Source organism: Schistocerca serialis, chromosome 3, assembly GCF_023864345.2.
Source record: "Schistocerca serialis cubense isolate TAMUIC-IGC-003099 chromosome 3, iqSchSeri2.2, whole genome shotgun sequence".
NCBI lineage: Eukaryota > Metazoa > Arthropoda > Insecta > Orthoptera > Acrididae > Schistocerca > Schistocerca serialis.
The window spans coordinates 446,807,232-446,830,174 of record NC_064640.1 but is presented as its reverse complement, the minus strand read 5'-3'; the positions used below and the strand labels follow the sequence as shown (position 1 = coordinate 446,830,174).

The 22,943-nt window shown below is 40.2% G+C and overlaps 1 protein-coding gene across 1 annotated transcript in view; it reads right to left on the bottom strand.

Moving 5' to 3' along the window:
• Positions 1 to 22,943, bottom strand: part of LOC126470344 (uncharacterized) — a 913,419-nt gene that overhangs the window by 399,888 nt on the left and 490,588 nt on the right. The window contains exon 8 of the mRNA XM_050098134.1: positions 18,548 to 18,678. Coding sequence (XP_049954091.1) covers positions 18,548 to 18,678 — 131 coding nt within the window. The remainder of the gene's footprint in view (positions 1 to 18,547; positions 18,679 to 22,943) is intronic.

The following is a 22,943-nucleotide window of genomic DNA, read 5'->3' as shown; positions in this document are numbered from 1 at the left end:
GTAGGTGGAGACGAAGTCCTGATTGCATGTTCCATGGCACCCTACACATTCTCAATCGTGGAGAGATCAGGTGATGCGGCTGGCCATGGCAGAGTCTCCATAGCTGCAAGGCATGCTCGGGATGTGGCAGCGGTATGAAGACGAGCATTGTTCTTCTCAAACAAGGCATGGATGGGCGTTCGTGAATGGCATCGCCAACGGTTGCAAGACCACCTCCACGTACCGTGCGGCTGTCACGGAGCTCTTTAGGAACACTAACGGTGAACAAGCACCACATAATATCGCTCCCACACTAACACACCAGGTTGGCGGGGCTTTTGACGGGCGACGACAAACCGCTCTTCGTGGCGCTCTCCACGGCGCCTCTAGACATGGACCCTGTAATCATCACCTACAAGGCAGAAGCGGGACTCGTCACTAAAGATGACCCGCCGCCAGTCTGCAGGACCCCATGCCCGCCATTGCTGACACCAGGCGAACAGGGCATGACGCTGCGAGGATGCGTGTGGAAGGCATTGTAAAGGCCAACGTGCTGCAAGCCCTGTGTCATGCAACCGCCTGCCGATGGTACTAGCACTTAAGGGATGTCGCAGAAAAGGCAGGTCAGCCCGATGCATGGGCCCTATAGTTGCCGATGGATCTGTTCACTATTCAGTTCTGTTCACTATTCAGTTCTGTTCACTATTCAGTTCTGTTCACTATTCAGTTCTGTTCACTATTCAGTTCTGTTCACTATTCAGTTCTGTTCACTATTCAGTTCTGTTCACTATTCAGTTCTGTTCACTATTCAGTCACTCGTTGACCACGATGGCACCGAAACAGAGGACGACCGAAGAAAGGCAGAAATACTGAATTCAGTGTTCCGAAACTGTTTCACTGCGGAAAATCGTAACACGGTCCCTGACTTCAGCCGTCGTACGGACGCCAAAATGGAAAATATTGAAATAAACGATATCGGAATTGAAAAACAACTGCTATCACTTAGTAGCGGAAAAGCATCCGGACCAGACGAGATACCCTTAAGATTCTACAGTGATTATGCTAAAGAACTTGCCCCCTTTCTATCAGCAATTTATCGTAGATCGCTGGAAGAACGTAAAGTACCTAGCGACTGGAAGAAAGCGCAGGTCGTTCCCATTTTCAAGAAGGGTCATAAATCAGATGCGAATAATTATAGGCCTATTTCGCTTACGTCAATCTGTTGTATAATAATGGAACATGTTTTGTGTTCTCGTATTATGACGTTCTTAGATAATACAAATCTCCTTCATCATAACCAACATGGATTCCGCAAACAGAGATCATGTGAAACTCAGCTCGCCCTATTTTCCCAAGAAATTCACAGTGCCGTAGACACTGGCGAGCAGATTGATGCCGTATTCCTGGACTTCAGGAAGGCATTTGATACGGTTCCGCACTTACGTTTAATGAAAAAAATACGAGCTTACGGAATATCGGACCAGGTTTGTGATTGGATTCAGGATTTCCTAGAAGAAAGAACACAACATGTCATTCTTAACGGTTCAAAATCTGCAGATGTAGAGGTAATTTCGGGAGTACCGCAGGGAAGCGTGATAGGACCTTTATTGTTTACAATATACATAAATGACTTAGTTGACAACATCGGTAGCTCCGTGAGGCTATTTGCAGATGACACGGTTGTCTACAAGAAAGTAGCAACATCAGAAGACTCGTACGTACTCCAGGAGGACCTGCAGAGGATTAATGCATGGTGCGACAGCTGGCAGCTTTCCCTAAACGTAGATAAATGTAATATAATGCGCATACATAGGGGCAGAAATCCATTCCAGTACGATTATGCCATAGGTGGTAAATCATTGGAAGCGGTAACGACCGTAAAATACTTAGGAGTTACTATCCGGAGCGATCTGAAGTGGAATGATCACATACAACAAATAGTGGGAAAAGCAGGCGCCAGGTTGAGATTCATAGGAAGAATTCTAAGAAAATGTGACTCATCAACGAAAGAAGTAGCTTACAAAACGCTTGTTCGTCCGATTCTTGAGTATTGCTCATCAGTATGGGACCCTTACCAGGTTGGATTAATAGAAGAGATAGACATGATCCAGCGAAAAGCAGCGCGATTCGTCATGGGGACATTTAGTCAGCGCGAGAGCGTTACGGAGATGCTGAACAAGCTCCAGTGGCGGACACTTCAAGAAAGGCGTTACGCAATACGGAGAGGTTTATTATCGAAATTACGAGAGAGCACATTCCGGGAAGAGATGGGCAACATATTACTACCGCCCACATATATCTCGCGTAATGATCACAACGAAAAGATCCGAGAAATTAGAGCAAATACGGAGACTTACAAGCAGTCGTTCTTCCCACGCACAATTCGTGAATGGAACAGGGAAGGGGGGATCAGATAGTGGTACAATAAGTACCCTCCGCCACACACCGTAAGGTGGCTCGCGGAGTATAGATGTAGATGTAGATGTAGATGGTGGACAATCCGTCGGCCATCCCTAATTGTGGTCGTATCGCACTTCCAGATCCTGCATGTCGTCCATGTGTGCCTTCTTGTATCCATTGCCGCTAACAATGGGCAAGGGTGGTGTCCGTACGACCAGTGACGCCCACAATATGTCGATAGGACCACTCAATCTCCTGCAGCCCCATGATGCGGCCCCTCTCAGACTCGTCTAGCTGGGCAACCCGCTGCTGTACTTGTCACCTGAGCACAGTGAAAGTGCAGGTGATGTTCTAGTGACGCTACCTGCTGTCTTACTGGCCGGCACCGCCTTTTGGGGGGCCCTCTTTATCAACCTATGTGCACATCATCACGACTCCACTCACGCTCCTCGCTTGCGTGGCCGACCGTGCAAAAGCAATCATTAGCATAGCTGACAGTGTGCAACATGCCCACCCAGTTTGCAGTGGATCGGTCGGGTACTAGGTGCAGCTCTCTTTATGATGATCAGTGTACTTTGGCGGCACTAAAATCGTTCTGCAGTCTACTTCAAATGACAGTTCTTTAAATTTTCTCAATAATGTTTCACGAAAAGATCGTCGTCTTTCCTCCAAAGATTCCAATTTGAGTTCACGGCACACCCCCGTCATACTCGCTTGTTAATCGAACCCACCGGTAACAAGTCTAGCATCACGCCTCTGAATTGTTTCAATGTTTTCGTTTAATCCGTCGTGCAATGCCAAACACCTGTACCTCGATTTCAAATATGTTATTTCAATGAGAATATGGCTTGAAGCTAAAGTAGAGTACGGCTTTTCAACAGATCTATCAATGTTCCATAGCAGCATGTCGAATATCGCACAAATTCTAGAGCTGACTTAATTACTGGTGGCCGTTTCAAGAACCACGAAGGCAATACGGCATCCTATAAGTCTATTTCGAATTACAGTGCGTTAACTTTACTTTTTCATCTGTACCGTGCAAGCCACTGTTCAGTACGTGGAGAAAGGTACTGTATGCCAGTATCTAAAGTTTACGACCTTCCTAATCCATTCTCGGATTTTGAGCAGAAGATTAGCTTGCATCTCTGATTGCAAACTTCATCGTCGTCATGAAACATGTACGTGGCAGTAACTAATATTTCTGACTTTAAAGTGTGCTTGCGGCATTCTCATAACGATCTTTTTATGATGTACAATGTCTTGCTTGTAAGGTCAGTAATTGGCGTTAACTAAATTAAACCACGGCGTATCCTGCGGCTCTCCTCTGTATCTTTTCTATCTTTCCCGGTAACATAACTTTATTACGGATCTGGACTGGTGGAAGTTCTCAAGAATAGGCTGGACGATGGTTTCGTAACACCGAGTTGAAGACGAGGCTACTGCAGATGGAGCACAAGCTCAGATTGGGGAAGGAAATCCATCGCAACCTCCTCGAAGGAATTATCCCGACATCTGTCAGAACAGTTTAAGGAAACTACAGTAACTCGACATCAAGATAGCCAGACGAGGATTTGAACCGCCATCTTCCAGAGTGCGAGTCTAATGTCAACCACTGCACCACCTCACTTGGTAGCTCTTTCGTGCATTAACTATCCTCTGTCATAATTCTTCGAATGACTGTCCGTCCGGCATCTGCGTTCCTGGCAATGAGTTTTGTAAGGTCATTCTCCATAATCTTTCTGGAAGAATACGCTTAGACTTTTCCGCTGTGACCGATACCAGTAGTAGATACACACAGGTGTAGTCAGTAGATATGAAGTCTCTTTGTAGTTTACATGAATTACTTCTCGTTTCGTTGTATGACTGTCAAATGCCGGTGCCAATCTTTTAACTCAGTTACCATCTGTAGACAGGCCTTCCTGCATTTTGCAACATTCCTGTGTACAACTGCGCCGTCCTTCAACAGTCTCAAAGAATTACAGTACACCATTGTGTACCAAGTTGTTATAATTCCTTGCGGTACGCCCGACACTATTTTTGCTTCTGATGAAGTCATCCTATTGATGATGAAGTAAGCTCTGTTTTCCAGGGCGTCTTCAATCCAGTGGCGACAATACAGAACTGTATCGCAAGCTTTCTGGGAGTGAAGAAACACAGCATCAACTTGGGCTCCATTACGCGACTATTGAGAAAATGAGCCTTCCTCTCCTTATTAGTCAACTGTGTCCCTATTCAGCCCACAGGATCCGGTCATGGCACTATTAGAGATAGGCGCAGTAATCGATAACTGTACCCCTTTCCTTTCTAATACAGATGAGCAAATGAAGCTGTTGTCAACGAAAAGGCTGGCTTGGACGTAGTATGCTACTGTTTTCCTACGACCTCCGATCTGACTCACCCGGCTAGTTACAGCGGGACCGATAGTTTAACGTGTAATCTGAACGACGATGCAACTTAGCGTTTTTCCCCATTAACGAAGCATTGTCGGAGGTTTACGAGTCCAAAAAACAATTTCCTAGGAGCAGCTGGGGAACGCAGAGCGCACCTTTAGATTTGTAGTGCGGCATTTACCCACCGAGTCAAATACTAATACTGAAATCTCCTTAACTCAGAACGCCATTGGTACGCTTTCACTGAACTGCACTGCACCGAGCTCGGCGACCGACACAGGTGGTGCCACCGGCGGCTAGCAACCAGAAGGACGAACAATTAGCAGGGCGCTCATAATCTGCTTAGCGGGCTTGTTTGCGCGCGCATTCCTACAGCTTCCTGTGCACCGCATCTGCCCGCCCATCGCTCGTCACCAGCGCCTCCCGTCGCGCCGTGGGGCTCAGCCATCACTCAAATAAACAAACAGCGCGAGCCGTCCATGCTAGCCAGCCGCCGCCGGCGCTGCTTTATCGCGGCCCACAATCTCGTTGCCAATGCCACTGACATTTCGCAAGTAATAAAACTTCTGCGGGAACTCACGCAGCAACCCGGTGTTGTAACACGCAGCTGTATTAATAGGCCGGTGCAGGAGACAGGACGTAAAAGGAACTGCTCCTCCCGTCGGCTCAGAGCACGTGGCCAGCGTTCACTTTCTCGGGCAGTCCACAGCAGACACGAAAAAGAAGAGCGCGAGATGATACATGCGCCAGCTTTCACTTTCTTTATTTACGTCGTTATTTTAATAATTGCCGCGAGTCGTCTCTTTTTTGTACTGGCCTTAAATCTCATTAAAATGAATGAGGCTCATGAACGTACAATCACGATTATAACAAAAATGTGCGTTTCACTGCCACAAATCCCTTTCACCTAGCTATGGGCATATCGTAGCAAGGTTGCTCTGGTCCACTGCATCCAGGTGTTGCGTCCAGCTGGGCTTCCTGTCGAGCTGTCAACACAACTCCAGCTGCTTAACAGCAGCAACAAAAGTGATCCATCTCTACCATTTTCTAAAGCAGAGTGCCACAAATGTTGCAGTTCGTGTGATGGCATGAATATGAACATGAAGATCTGTGAGAGCAACATGTGTTGCACCACAGGAGATCATGGCAGGGAAATATTTTGTTTTTATGAACATTCACTTTAAAAATACATTTTGGTCTGACGAACTAGCCACAGTGTAGCAAAGCTGACCTATGGATTTTTCAGTATGAAATTCTTTTTCAGGTATGTGGAAGAAAATTAATATCCCAAAAATCTTTAAATGACTGGGCACTGTACTGTTTTGTTCCTCTCCAATCATATCAAATATTCTCACTACGTTTACACAGTGCACACACCAACTGCTTATCATCAGAATTATTTGTGAATTGATTTCCATAGCAATCCAGCTATAAATAGATAAATGTTACTTATTAATTCTTTGTTGTGGTTTTGAGAAGACTGAGTAAGGACTTGGAAATGTTTTAATTGAAACTTACCTTACATTGTTGCAGACTTCTGAAATTATTTTTCATCTTCCTCAAAATAGAAAGTATGTGTAATAAATATAACACATATACAAAGAAGACTAGTCAAGAACATGGAAGTTATATGCTGAACTCCTCAGTCTCAAAAATGTTAAAACATAAGAATTTAGTGCATGTAATGCGAATGAACCACTGAAATGCTGTCCATGTTCCTAAACTTGCTGCATTTGTGTTGTAATGCTCAAAATGATAAAGGAAGGTAAGCCAAGCCCCAAAAAATTTACAAAAATTAAAAATGCCTCGAAATGTGGTAATCTAGAATATTAACTGCTACACACACTTCAGAACTGCCATATTTTCTGAAAACATAGTTCTGATAAAGAGCTTCAATTGAAATCTCAATTACAACAATTTTGATCATACAGATTTCAATGGAACCATCCTAATAAAAGTTGAATACTGTAATGAGCTTGTAAGTGTGACTGATGTAGTCTCCCTGGCATCCTTCTTACTAATGCCACTGTCATGGAGGGTCGATCGCAGCTTGACACCTTATCATCTTGTGCAGTCTATTTTCACTTAAATCCTCTTTAATTTTGCAAAGAAAGAGTTATCAGAATACAACCTCGTATACAGTGAGGCTGTCCATGAACCGCATACCCTCAACTTCACACGTACACTATGTTATAGTGTCATGTATATCCAACAGTTTTGTCTTTCTTCACTTGTCCTTCTTCCCTGACTGGATCCCATGTCATAATAATGCCGTGGGCAGTGATTTTTACCTCCAAGGTTAAGTGCAACTTTCATACATCTCAGAAACCTGACTAGTTGTTTCCCATATGTCAACACTGTTTGAGAATCTTTGTGACAATGAATTGTATAATACCACATTAATGCCACTTCCTAAAATGGCCACACAGTTTAATGCAGAGATAATCATTATTCATTGTACTCAACATGTGACTCAGGGCAACTGCTTGTCACATTGTGCTGCGCTGCTGCTTATTATGAGCACTTACGTCTTTCGGCATTCTATAGTAGCAGTACTACACACACACACACACACACACACACACACACACACACACACACACACACACAAAGAATTTGTACCATTTTTGAATGGCTAAGTACGCCTGGAATTCAGTTTAGAATGCCCCGTGTACATCTGTAAATTTCAAGTCATTGTAGAGTAGTAACTTCAACTCTGTCTTATCATTCTAATATCAAATATTACTCACTCTCTCTCTCTCTCTCTCTCTCTCTCTCTCTTCACACTAAGTAACAAGCTCAATATTAAATTTTTGCCTATGATTACATCCAGCTCTCAACCTCTGCAGGAAGCTCAAAAGTTTTCAAGATATGACTGGATAATTGCGAAGTTTCTTGTTTTTTTCCACTTACACTTCATAATAGATAACCCTATCTTTGAAAGTTATGAGGTAACGACTAATATGATCTCCAAAATTGCTAAATGTATTTTCAGTGCTACTGGCAATATGTTGTTTCCATGAGAAATACTCCAAGTCTTTCACATACAGGGTGTAATGACTGTAAGTGCAAATATTTCTACTGAGGATTGCGTACTGAGCAACATTAAATCAATATTTACTTCTTTTGCAGCATAATAATTATAGCTACTGGGAGAAATATGTTTTCAGGTTGGTTATTATCTCAGAGTACATGTGGCAAGAGCAAACCATTAAGGCTTATCTTCCTCTGAGCAACAGACCAGGTGTTGAGGAATGGCTGCAAAATGGTTAGTTTATATTGACAGGTATACAGTTATGACTGTGCAGAAAACATCAGGTAGTAAATTATGTGATGCGTTTGTGGGAATACTGTTTGAGTAGAGAAAAAACAACCGACACACTGATTTTTGAACATATTAGGGTACCACATATAAAAATATGTGCACTTACAACCATTAAAACAATGTATATGAATGACAAGTTGTCCAGAATGACATCCTGCATTATGTGAGTCTCAAATCTAGTTACACACTGGTCAAGAAATTTTCTTTAACCTATGATTGGTGTAGTGCTCAAATGGAAGATGATATAAATTCATGAAAAACAGATGTAACCTCAAGACCTTGTGTGTTTCCCATGATATTGTTATGGAGAGACTTTTTATTCAAAATGCATTTTTATATTGTTCAAAAAGTATGGTAGTTTAAGTTTGACTGTGGACATACACATCTTGAAAACTAAATGTATGCAGGTAATCCCAAAAGTAAGGTCTCCTATTTTTTTTATAAATACGTAGACCTGTTTATTTCTACAATGGTTTACATCAGTTTACAGCTAAACATTTAGCTATTTTTCGACGTAATCACCGTTTCTGTTGATGCATTTTTGGAGACGCTGGGCAGTTTTTGTATGCCATTGCATTCCAGCTCGCCACCATGCTGTTCAGGAAGTTACAAACATCTTCTTTCACCTCGTTGTCGGAGCTGAATCGTGTTCCAGCCAAATGTTCTTTTAACTTAGGGAACAGGTGGTAGTCAGTGGGCACCAAGTCAGGACTATAGGGTGGGTGGGTGGGTGATTAAGTCACACTGAAACTGTTGCAGGAGAGCAACGGTTTGCCAAGCGATGTGTCAAAGAGCGTTGTCATGGAGAATGTGAACGCCCTTGCTCAACATTCCTCTTCTCCAGTTCTGAATTGCCCGTTCGACTTTTTTCAGAGTCTCACAGTACCTGTCAGCGTTAATTAAGGTCCCAGTGGGCATTAAGTCGACCAACAATTGACAGTCTCCCGCTCCTTTGTTCGTCATGAATTTCGGTCCAACCAGCTGCTAACACTCTACACCACTTACGAACATTTTTGATATCCATGCATGCATGCACTTCCGTCAATTGGCGATGGATTTCAATCGGCGCAGTGACCTTTGCATTCAAAAACCAAATAACTGCACACAATTCGCACTTGGCGGTAACATCCAATGGGAGCTCTATTCTCAACGGCCTCAGCGCAGCGTTCGCGTGTTTACACACAGCGCGTGAAGCACTCTTCATAACAGTGTGACCAACTGCCACACAAACAGAGTTCTGTACTTTTACAAAATTGTAGACCTTACTTCTTGGATTACCCTCGTACTCTGTGTGTACAGAGCATGAAAGCAGTATTCTAGCAAAAATATATAATGGTAGGTGTACTTGTGCCAAAATTTAAAACAATTGTGTATAATTTTCATTCCATCTCTCTCTTTGACCTAGTTCACTGATAGTGGACTATTGATCACTAGATCCTTCCATGTACAGTACAGAAGAACATTTAACATCACAAAAGTTTTGTCATTATCCAGCAACAAGTGTAGAAACTGAATACAGTTGACAATAATACATAACTAAAAGTGTAAGTATCATTTGTGCACATCATCATCATCATCGTCTTCTTATTATTATTATTCTCATTTCTTTACTTTCTCAGACGTTAAGTCTGGTTAAAAGTGGAAAGTGACGCGGACCTTGATCAAGCGTCACTTCCTTTTAACTGTACGGTATATGTTATATTGCATTTAGGAACTTTCGGGTAATTGAACATGTATCAATAATTACGGATTTCTGTAGTTGTATACATAAGTTTGGATGTAGCTGTATTGCATTGCATTGATGTACAGGTGGATATTGTGTGGTATGACTCCTGTAGTTGAAAGTATAATTGCTATAATGTCAACTTTATCCTGATGCCACATGTCCTTGACTTCCTCAGCCAGTTGGATGTATTTTTCAACTTTTTCTCCTGTTTTCTATTGTATATTTGTTGTATTGGGTATGGATATATTGATTAGTTGTGTTAATTTCTTCTTTTTATTGGTGAGTATGATGTCAGGGTTGTTATGTGGTGGTGTTTTATCTGTTATAATGGTTCTGTTCCAGTATAATTTGTATTCATCATTCTCCAGTACATTTTGTGGTGCATACTTGTATGTGGGAACGTCTTGTTTTATAAGTTTATGTTGTTAGGCAAGCTGTTGATGTATTATTTTTGCTACATTGTCATGTCTTCTGTGGTATTCTGTATTTGCTAGTATTGTACATCCGCTTGTGATGTGATCTACTGTTTCTATTTGTTGTTTGCAAAGTCTGCATTTATCTGTTGTGGTATTGGGATCTTTAATAATATGCTTACTGTAATATCTGGTGTTTATTGTTTGATCATGTATTGCAATCGTGAATCCTTCCGTCTCACTGTATATATTGCCTTTTCTTAGCCATGTGTTGGATGCGTCTTGATCGATGTGTGGCTGTGTAAGATGATACTGGTGCTTGCCATGTAGTGTTTTCTTTTTCCAATTTACTTTCTTCGTATCTGTTGATGTTATATGATCTAAAGGGTTGTAGAAGTGGTTATGAAATTGCAGTGGTGTAGCCGATGTATTTATATGAGTGATTGATTTGTGCATTTTGCTAGTTTCTGCTCGTTCTAGAAAGAACTTTCTTAAATTGTCTACCTGTCCATAATGTAGGTTTTTTATGTCGATAAATCCCGTTCCTCCCTCCTTTCTGCTTAATGTGAATCTTTCTGTTGCTGAATGTATGTGAAGTAGTCTATATTTGTGGCATTGTGATTGTGTAATTGTATTGAGTGCTTCTAGGTCTGTGTTACTCCATTTCACTACTCCAAATGAGTAGGTCAATATTGGTATAGCATAAGTATTTATAGCTTTTGTCTTGTTTCTTGCTGTCAATTCTGTTTTCAGTATTTTTGTTAGTCTTTGTCTATATTTTTCTTTTAGTTCTTCTTTAATATTTGTATTATCTATTCCTATTTTTTGTCTGTATCCTAGATGTTTATAGGCATCTGTTTTTTCCATCGCTTCTATGCAGTCGAAGTGGTTATCCAATATGTAATCTTCTTGTTTAGTGTCTTTTCCCTTGACTATGCTATTTTTCTTACATTTGTCTGTTCCAAAAGCCATATTTATATCATTGCTGACTACTTCTGTTATCTTTAGTAATTGGTTGAGTTGTTCATTTGTTGCTGCCAGTAGTTTTAGATCATCCATGTATAGGAAATGTGTGATTTTTTGTGGGTATGTTCCAGTAATATTGTATCCATAATTTGTAGTATCTAGCATGTTGGATAGTGGGTTCAGAGCAAGACTGAACCAGAAAGGACTTAATGAGTCTCCTTGGTATATTCCACGCTTAATCTGTATTGGCTGTGATGTGATATTATTTGAATTTGTTTGGATATTAAGTGTGGTTTTCCAATTTTTCATTACTATGTTTAGGAACTGTATCAATTTAGGATCTACTTTGTATATTTCCAATATTTGTAGTAACCATGAGTGGGGTACACTATCAAAAGCTTTTTGGTAATCAATGTATTCGTAGTGTAGCGATATGTCACCTCTGCATCTATTATCAGTTGCTCTTTACAGCCTCGTGCTCCTTTGCAACAGCCTTTTTGTTCTTCATTTATAATTTTGTTCTGTGTTGTATGTGTCATTAATTTCTGTGTAATGACCAAAGTTAATATTTTGTATATTGTTGGTAGGCATGTTATGGGGCGATATTTAGCTGGGTTTGCTGCGTCTGCTCGATCTTTAGGTTTCAGATAAGTTATTCCATGTGTAAGTGTATCAGGGAATGTGTATGGGTCTGCAGTGTAACTGTTAAGTAATTTAGTTAGATGTGAATGTGTTGAGGTGAACTTCTTTAGCAAGAAATTTGCTATTTTATCTTTTCCAGGGGCTTTCCAATGGTGAGTAGAATTAATTGCTTGGGTGACCTCATGTTGCAAAATTATCACTTCAGGCATTTGTGGTATCATCTTGTATGTGTCTGTTTCTGCTTGTATCCACCGTGCATGCCTGTTATGTTGTACCGGGTTTGACCATATGTTGCTCCAGAAGTGTTCCATGTCTGTTATGTTTGGTGGATTGTCTATTTTAATGTGCGTGTTATCTATTGTCTGGTAAAATTTCTTTTGGTTTGTGTTGAATGTTTGGTTTTGTTTCCTTCTATTTTCACTTTTTTTGTATCTTCTAAGTCGTTTGGCCAATGCTTGTAATTTCTGCTTCTTTTCATCTAATTGCTGTATCACTTCTTGTTGTGAGATTTTACCTAACCTTTTTCGTTTTTCTTCTGACATTTCATTTCTTATAAATTGTGTTAGCTGTCCGGTGTCTTTTCTCAGTTTTTCTATTCTGATCTGTAGCCTGTGTTGCCATGCTGGTTTTGTGGGTTTTTTCTGTGTGTTGGTTGGTTCTGATCTCTGCCTAGCGTGTATATTTAGTGTAGTGAGTGCTCCTATATAAACAAGTAGTTGTAACTCTTCCATAGTTGTGTTTTCATTTATTTTGTTGTGTATGATTGTGTTGATAGTTTTTATTGTTGTTTCGACTTGTGGGTTATTTGGCGGTCTATGCAAGAATGGTCTAATGTCTGTATTTGTGTCTTTGTATTCTATAAATACCAGCTGAAATTTTTCTTCTATATCTAACATGTGTGTTACTTCGTGTTCTACTTGTGCTTGTTCTGGTGGCTGTCTTAAGATTTCATTTTCTTCTGATTGTTTAATTGATGGGTGTTGTTCTTTGTTTGTTTGCTCTGGGATGTTTGAGTCCATTACTGTATTTTCTTCTTCTTCTGATTGCACATTATTTTGTTCCAGTATCTGTTGTACTTGTTTGATGTTTTCTAATTCTGACTGGGGTATCCTGTTATTTTTGATTATTACACAGATCTGATCAGCTAGTCGTTGTTCTGTTAAAAATTTTAATTCTGGGTATCTGGTAATAAATGTTGTGTATACTTGTGATCGGTATCCAGTTGTGTTGGTTCCTAGGTTTGTTGCTTGGTAATAACAGAACATGAGGTGTCGATTAACTTCATCTGACCATCTCATCCTCTGTCTTTGTTTTCCTTCTAGGGTGGTTGCAGGAAGCATATCCTGCAAAACACCTCTATTTGGATTTGAATGATTTTCCAATTGGCTAGCAGTGTCGTTACCATTGTGGGCGGGCATAGGGTTCAAGCGTCGTCCCCGACCATGACGGCGCTTGTCTGAGGCTTCTTTAGTTCTGTCCTGAACCAACTAATTAAAAGGGGGGTTAGCCCTATTAGTGGTTTGTTCTTTTCGTCGGCTTTTACGACTGGCAGAACATACCGGAGGCTTATTCTTTTCCCGGGCCTCCACGGGGGATTATTATATTATTATTAATCATCATATGGCAATTACACATCACTTCTGAAATACAAATAAAATACGTACACAATTCACAAACTTAGACATATTATTTATTACATTAGACGAAGTGTCCAAGAACTACAGATGGTATCCAGGGTCCAAATTTTGAAGACACTCATCGACAAAATGTCTGACAGTCTTTTTTGGGAAGCCACAGGTGCACTCTGCACTGATAGTCTTTCCATATCTGTACAGAAGGTCACCGCATCCGAAATGGTTAGTTAGGATATTCTGAGCGTACTTCATGTCCTCCAGGGCTGATGAAGTTCCCATGGTTTGTTGTTGGCTTCAAGAAAGCTATGGAAGACTGGCAGAGTATTTTATGGCATTCTTCCATCCGAGTTTCATGGAGATTGAAGTTATAGCCTACCAGGTTCCTTACAGTTCTGAGAGGGGGCACCTGGTGCAGAAAGTCCTCCTTAATTGGCAGCTGCTGGTTCTCGCACATTTTCTTAAGTTCCTTCAGAAGGATATTATTTCTTTCCAGGTTAGGTGATTGAATGTGGCTCACAGCAGGTAGCCAGAATACTGGAGTGGACACGATTGTGTCAGTAACAATCTGCATTGTTTGATTTAGTTGCATATCTATCAGTCTCATGTGGCTGCTGTTTATCCAGACCAGGCTGTAATAGTCTGCTGCTGAGTAGACAGGGCCAGGAGCACATGATCATAAAGTCAAAGCTGCAGGACCCCATGTTGTATCAAATAATTTTTGGCATTTCTCGACATCAATTTAGCTCTGTCTTTGCTAGATGTTGTTTACATGACAGCTTTCTGCCAAGTAAAACTCCAAGGTACTACAGATATTAATTATGGACCAGGCAATTACCTTCGAAAAGTATATCTAGTTCAAGGTTGGCTAGGGTGTTGCTCAGATGGAAGCCAAGTGGATTCAGTTTTATTAGGGTTTAGCTGAGGTTCCCCGTTTACAAAAATATTGTCCCATTACACTTCAGTCTTTTGTTAATATGTCTTCAGTGAGGCACAACCAAATTTCCTGGACTGAGTGGCCAGCGTATCTTCAATATACACTGAGGAGCCAAAGAAACTAGTACACCTGCCTTAATATCGTGTAGGGCACCCGCGAGCACGCAGAAATGCTGCAACATGACATGGCATGGACCCAACCAATGTCTGAAGTAGTGCTGGAGGGAATTGACACCATGAATCCTGCAGGGCTGTCCATAAATCTGCAAGAGTATGAAGGGGTGGAGATCTCTTCTGAACAGCACTTTGCAAGGCATCCCAGATATGCTCAATAATGTCCATGTCTGAGGAGCTTGATAGCCAGTGGAAGTGTTTAAACTCAGAAGAGTGCTCCTGGGGCCACTCTGTAGCAATTCTGGACATGTGGGATATTGCACTGTCTTTCTGGAATTGCCTAAGTCCATTGGAATGCACAATGGACATGAATGGATGCAGATGATTAGACAGGATGCTTACGTATGTGCCACCTGTCACAGTCATATCTAGACATATCGGGGGTCCCATATCACTCCAACTGCGCACACTCCATACCATTACAGAACATCCATCATCTTGAACAGTCCCCTGGTGGCACGCAGGGTCCATGGATTCATGAAGTTGTCTCCATACCCGTACATGTCCATCCACTCAATACAATTCGAAACTAGACTCATCCAAACAGGCAACATATTTCCAGTCAGTAACAGCTTGTCAGTGATGATGGTCACAGGTGAGGCATAAAGCTGTGTGTCATGCAGTCATCAAGGTACACGAATGTCCCTTAGGCTCCAAAAGCCCATATTCATGGTGTTTCATTGGATGATTCACGCAATGACACTTGTTGATGGCCCACCATTGAGATATGCAGCAATTTGTGATAGGGTTGCACTTCTGTCACAATGAACAACTCTCTTCAGTTGTCATTGGTCCCGTTCTTGCAGGATCTTTTTTCAGCTGCAGCTATGTCAGAGATTTGATGTTTTATCGGATTCCTGATTTTCATGGTACACTTGTGGAATGGTCATACAGGATAATCCCCACTTCATTGTTAACCCTGAGATGCTGTGTCCCACCACTCGTGCGCCGACTATAACACCCCATTCAAACTCACTTAGATCTTGATAACCTGCCATTGTAGCAGCAGTAACTGATCTAACAACTACGCCAGACACTTGTTGTCTTATTAAGGTGTTGCTGACCACAGCACCACATTCTGCCTGTTTATATATCAATGTATTTGAATATGCGTGCCTACGCAAGTTTCTTTGGTGCTTCAGTGTAAAAGCTAAATAGTAGCAGCACTATATTTGAGCCTATAGGTATGCCATTTTTTAGGGTCTTCTGCTAACTACGGTATTGCCTGTAATTACTTTAAACACTCTGTCAATCAACACATTGTTGAGAAGTTGTGCTATTCTTCTGCAGGGTATTACATAGAACAACTGAAACTTCCTGGCAGATTAAAACTGTGTGCCCGACCGAGACTCGAACTCGGGACCTTTGCCTTTCGCGGGCAAGTGCTCTACCAACGAGCTACCGAAGCACGACTCACGCCCGGTACTCACAGCTTTACTTCTGCCAGTACCTCGTCTCCTACCTTCCAAACTTTACAGAAGCTCTCCTGCGAACCTAGCAGAACTAGCACTCCTGAAAGAAAGGATATTGCGGAGACATGGCTTAGCCACAGCCTGGGGGATGTTTCCAGAATGAGATTTTCACTCTGCAGCGGAGTGTGGGCTGATATGAAACTTCCTGGCAGATTAAAACTGTGTGCCCGACCGAGACTCGAACTCGGGACCTTTGCCTTTCGCGGGGAAGTGCTCTACGAAGCTGTGAGTACTGGGCGTGAGTCGTGCTTCGGTAGCTCAGTTGGTAGAGCACTTGCCCGCGAAAGGCAAAGGTCCCGAGTTCGAGTCTCGGTCGGGCACACAGTTTTAATCTGCCAGGAAGTTTCATATCAGCGCACACTCCGCTGCAGAGTGAAAATCTCATTCTACATAGAACAACTGATGGACAACACCATGCCTCCACACAGCATCACAAGCTGCAGACAGATCAATAAATACAGCAGAAGTCTTTAGTTGTTCCTCGAATCCAGCTTCTATGTAGGTTGTCAGTCAATGTACTTTATCCATACAACTACAGTTTAATCAGAATCCAGCATGTTTAACAGGGATCTTTTGAAGTATCTCGATAAGTATTCTCTTATACAGTAGCCTCTGAAGTAATTTGTACATTATACTCTGAAGGGCAATAGGATGCTGTTGCATTTACCTAGTTTTAAGAAATCAATGATCTTCGTCTGTTTCGAAAGTCATGGAATGGATCCTGTTTGCAAATGTTGGAGAAAAACTGGATTCCTCATGTTTTAGCATGTTTGCCATCACGCAGAAAAAATTCCAGGTGTGTACAAAAAAAACCTGGAGATTTATGTGATTTAATGCCTTGAAAAGCCATTGAATATGGGTATGATGTCAAGATTCTGCCATCATGGTTCTCATTTCACTTGTATGACACAAGGTCAGGAAACTGATGATTTAGATGTTGAGATGACGCATGCATCAACTGTATTCAGTCTTATGAGGTGATTGTTGCATTTTGTTTGATTTCCACCTACCAAATTACATAACAGAGGCCAGGTTTTACTGCTCAATTGATTGACATCAAGTTTTTCATCAGTGTGCAGCCATTTCTGGTAGCACATGGCATCAAGACCATGCAACAGTTTGTTTGCTAAAGTCCTCAAGAAAATTTCTCACTGACCTCAGACCATCCACAAATGTACTACTCCTGGTATTCTCTGGGAATAAACTTTCTTGCTATGCTTAATACTGCACCCACAAATTATCTGTAGTTACTGTTCAGGGGGAGGAATCCATCCCAAGATCTTACCAAGGTTTTTAAAGAAGTCTGACCAGTTTGTTTTCTGAAAGTTCCAGTGTGGGAGAGGAATAGAATTTACTAGTGGGATATGCAGGACAGCTTCCATTATTACTGGCCGGTGCTGACTGTGTGGGAAGTTAGACAGAACTCTGCATTTGGATGCTAGGGGTTGGAGGTTATCGTCTGAAGATACAAAACATATAGGTCACAATTGTGCTCTTTCCTCCACGCAACTGGCCTAAATGTAGATCAGTCCTTGGCATCAAAAATAAGGGTGAGATTGTGTTTCAGCCCATGAAATTATAGCTCTTCCATGAGATTATTGGAGTTGTACTTCCATTGCTCATGATGGCTGTTGAAATCACCCATGTAAATAGCTGGGTGGGGTTGTGTCTGAAGGACCTGAAGTGGCCACTGGACTGCTGGAGATTTGTAGAAGTTTGTAATATGTAAATCTCCATTTTTTATAACAACTCTGTGGATATCGTTAGAAGTTCCTTTTGAGATTAAGAAATCATTCTCTATTGTGGTGCATACGCATGTGGCAATCTCCTAGGGTGGATGGTATATTGCGCCAAGGAGATCGTATCCTGGTATTTTACTTCTTGTCTAAAGTCGGTCTTTATCATTTACAGGTGTTTCTTGGATAGCGATCACGTCAACATTATTTTGCAGGCACTTTTGATAAATATAGGCATTTAGATCTGCTTATACGCTCTATGTTAATCTGTAAAATTCTAGTACTGGTTCCAAAACATATAGGTCCTTGGTCCTTAAAAGAACTGTTGTTGACATTATGAGCCATAGTGATGTTTTGTGCTAGGAGATCAAAAAGATTGTCTAGCAGTCAATGATGTTGCTTGCTTAACACCACCCAGGGCTCACATGTAGGGTATTTTAAAGTAATACCTATGCATGCAAAGCAACAATGACATATTTGTGCCCCTTTAATGCACACTATTCCACTGCAAATTACCTTTACGTTTATGGAGAATACAGGAATCTCTGGTAGTTTAACTACTAGGCAATATGTCAGTTTGTTTGACATTATCCTCACATTAAAAGGAGGCACTGAAGTAATATTGTTTCAATTATTTTACTTTAAAAACAGTTCAGCATCCACACAGTTCTGAATCCACATTTATCTGAACATTGTATCAGGCTTATGCGAAATAAAAAATTATTTCAGAGACATACATGCAAAACACAGCACTTACCGACAGCTGGCGTGCCTTCTCTTCAATTTCTAGGTGGGACCACCTTTGTACAACTCTGAAGTCAAGCGGTTCCAAATGACCTTCCATTTCTCGAACCCACTTACGCAAGCACTTTACCTCATGTTCCACACCTGAATGAAGAAAGTGAAAGTATTTATTTTTCTGTTCAACAACTAAGTATTCAATCGTTAATACGATTGTCACATAATTTTATTTGCCTGCTTAGCATTTAAAACAAGTAAGGAGATGGGGAAGAGAGAGAGAGAAAATATAAAATACTACTCAGTAATTATTTAACATTACAAATCAGAATAGATTGCTGCTCAACACATAGAGTTGGTGTTGAGTGTTAGACAAGCACATTGAAAGAAGACTGCTTGACATCATCAGCTACCTTCATCAGATATAGGCTAAACACACTAGATTGATAGCATCAAACAGTCTTCCTTCAAGGGGCCTCTCTGCCACTCAATGCCTGCTCTATGTGGTGAGCAGCAGTTTATTCTGTTTCATACTGTAGTATTCCATCCTGTATTTTCCTGTCCGATTTTGGTCAGAAATTAATCAGCTTGGTATCACATAATCTTTTATTACCAAAATCCTATTTTATAATACACGTTTTTCAGCATTTTGTAATATTCTTTCCTATGTCAATTTCTTTCAGTATAAAACAATAGCTTTCATTAGTCTAGTGTTCCGAGTTGCCCACATTCATAATCTCTTCAGTCATGATAGAAGTGTGAAATCATTAAGAAATAAACATTGGAACATTGTCCAATGGCTGAAACTGGATATAAAACAGACCAGTGTACCAGTAACAAACAGATGAATTTCAAATCCTCTCTAACAGTAATTCAAAACTCAGGAAACAAGTTTCCAATATTTCTGAAACATTAGCCTAAGTATTAAGATTTATAATTTGCTTTCTCAATCCAAATTATAGCTTGGCAGTCATAAACAAAAAAGTTGAATGAGCATAACAATCACATACAGAGACCCATAACTATATAAAGTTCACAGGCCAGTTCAGTTGCTACAACAAAGTGACACCATGAAGTCATTGTGACTAAGGCAATTTTAGCATTTTCAATATGGGCAAGAAGATATATAAACTAAGACTGAAAAGCATGTAAACATTTTTCATCACAACACAAGCTCCCTCAGAATTAATAGAATGAAGAAAATCCTATTTCCTGTTTTTACAGCGTAAACATTAAAACATGCCAAGGAAAAAGTAAATACAATCAACACTAAAGTGCAGATAATTTTGGGGGCAAACAGGTAGTGTTAGTGTACAAGATATTCAGCAAAGAAAATTTTATATATATATATATATATATATATATATATATATATATATATATATATATATATATATATACATATATATATACATATATATATATATATATATATATATATATATATATATATATACATATATATATAGCCAGGTGTCCCCCCCCCCCCCCCTACATGCAGCATCCACTCAAAATGCATCTGCCAGCATTGACTCCTTACTTTACACACTATCAACCCATAATGTCCAGCATTCCATCATTAGATGACAATTATCTCTCCATAATCACAAATATTTTACACAAATACCTGATAAAATTGCAAACCATTTTAGTTCACACAACTTTAATTGTGTGTGTTTATCGTACTTTCCATGTCTGTACAAACTGATAATTAAATCATTACTTGTCTAAATTGTCAAAAATAACCACCAGGTTGGACATCAGCCCTGCCATTATTGTGTTTATTGATTAAACTATTTGTTCAGTACATTCAGTATCATCTGTATGAGTAGTAGGACATAATCATAATTGATTTAAGTGTAGAGACCCCGACATAATGGACTCTGCATTCCTATTTCAATTCTGCAAGCCACCTTCGGATGAGTTATGGGGAGTATTTTAGATATCACTACATTTCCCCCTTTGTACTTCCTACATTCATGTGGTGCATGCAGGATATTGCTGTTGGTAAGCCTCGTGATTTGACAATATTCCAGAAGTCAGAAATACAGCAACAGTCTGAGCCCTGTCACCTCAGCGTGAGTTGTATACCAAAATATCACAGTCTGTAGAATTCACATTGATTCCTACAAAGGAAGTTTTTGTTATCCAAAGAGGTCATAATATGAGAGCATAAAATGTTCCATAATTCTACAATAGTTTGATGCCAACAATATAGACTGAAAATTATATGCATCTGCCAATGCCCCTTCTTGATAATGTGAATGACCTGTGCCTTTTTCCAATCAACTGGAAAGCTTCGTGGTTCACAAATGGAGTAAGTTCCTTCACATAAACTATACTGAACTGAATGTGAGCCCCACTTGGTACAATTGCCTTCTTTCAATTGAGTTATGTTAATTTATTTTCTATTCCATGATTATTTACCACCATATCTGCCATTTCACATTTGTGTGCAGATTCAAAGAGAAACCTTAAAGAAGGTTGAACAGTGTTATCATTAAGGGTGCAAGTTAACACTCATTTCAGTTCCACCCAGCTTTTGTTTAGTTAACAAGACATCCCTTACACATGTGATGAAGCTCTTTTATTTTCCAAGATGGCTACTGAATTACAGCAGGTCTTTCCCATCCACTAACTCCTTTTTGTGAACAATCTCGTCAACAGCATATTGTACAATATTAAGAGAATTTTATTGATTTATACACCACACTGCCATCCACAGATATAAATGATTGGTGCTGACCACACTAACAATATGCAATCTGCTTTCTATCACATACGCTAAGCAGAAATATTTTCTTTCCTTTCTTAGTCATTTTAACATGTGTTGTAATTGATCCTTTGATACACCAATGAGGAAAACCATTTCAGGATCCCTTTTACAATTAAGGAACTGGATGATATTATTGAGTCAGTGTTGAAAGTAAAGCTGCAGGACTTGATGACCTGCATCCTGAGCAAATGAAAATGTCTGGATTCTTAAATTGAGAAAGGTTACTACCTATGATGAACAAATGCATTCTTAAAATGCAAATCCCTATGATTTGGAGGAGAGTGAAATTACTGCAATGCCAAGGCCTGGATAGGACACAACAGATCAAAAAAGCTTCAGGCCCACCTCTTTTTTATGTCAACTTTATAAAGTATTAGACTGTTTCTTAATGCACGTTGATATATGCGGATCAAGTGATTATTACAGAACAAGCACGCTTCCATTCCAGCAAGTCCTGCTAAGGTCAAATCCTGAACCTCATGCACCATACAGAAGATTTCTATGAATGAAAGTGGATCACAGGCGAGGCTTAACACAGATCTCAAAGCAGCATATAATATAATCAATCATAAGAAACTGATAACAAAAGTATACAGTCAGTCATAATTGACAACAAAAGTAAAAAACACAATGAAGGCTTACAGAATGGCACAATTAATCCAGTGCTTATTATAAAATAGGCAATTCTTTGTTATCCCTGCCAACAAAAAGGAGTTGATAGTGGATGCAGAAAAATGGCCTTCTGTAAGGAAATGTTCTCAACCCATTGCTGTTTAACATATATGCCAATGACCAGCCAATTGAACTGGACACTCATTCCCTTATCTATGCAGATGATACAGCCATCACCATTCAGGACACAACTTTTGAAGGGGGCAGAAAAGAAACTAATGGCAGCACACAGGAACTTAGCTATTTATTTCAATTATAATCATCTAAAGGCCAACACTAGAAACATAAAAAATTGAACACAAGTTTTGGCTTTCCATTTGCACATCATAAAGTCAAAGAGAGAACTTAATTTAACATAGAATGGATATTGCCTCTCACACTGCACTAATTTGAAATATCTGGGAGTCAAATTAGTCACTTGCAGACGATGAGCACAATAGACAGTCCCTCATAAATGTCCGCTTTGTCTTTGTGCTTTTCTGCTATAAAATATGCAGTCTCCATCAGGCAAAGCTCTGCTTATGCAGAATAAGTAGATGTTGTCCTGAATGAGACAGGACATATCATTACAGGATGTCTTTGCCCTATCCCTGTAAATTAGATCTATCAGGTTATAGATACAGCTTCCCCGAAAGTAAGGACAAGAACAGCTGCAGATGCTGAAAAACAAAAGCAAAACACAGATGCCACACACCCTACATTTGGCCATAATAACAAAGCCAGTGAGACTGAAATCAAGAAAAAGCTTTTTATAATTAACAAAAGTAATTTTGTTATCAGCTACTAAACAATTCTAAACAGAAGAATGAAAAGGAAAACTGAGAATCCATTAAATGACAATCAGTTTGGCTTTCAGAAAGGTAAATGCACCAGAGAGGCAGGTCTGACACTTAGCTGATAAAGGAAGCAAGACTGAATACAATTTGAAACATGGTCATTGGACTTGTTGACCTGCAAAAGGCATTTG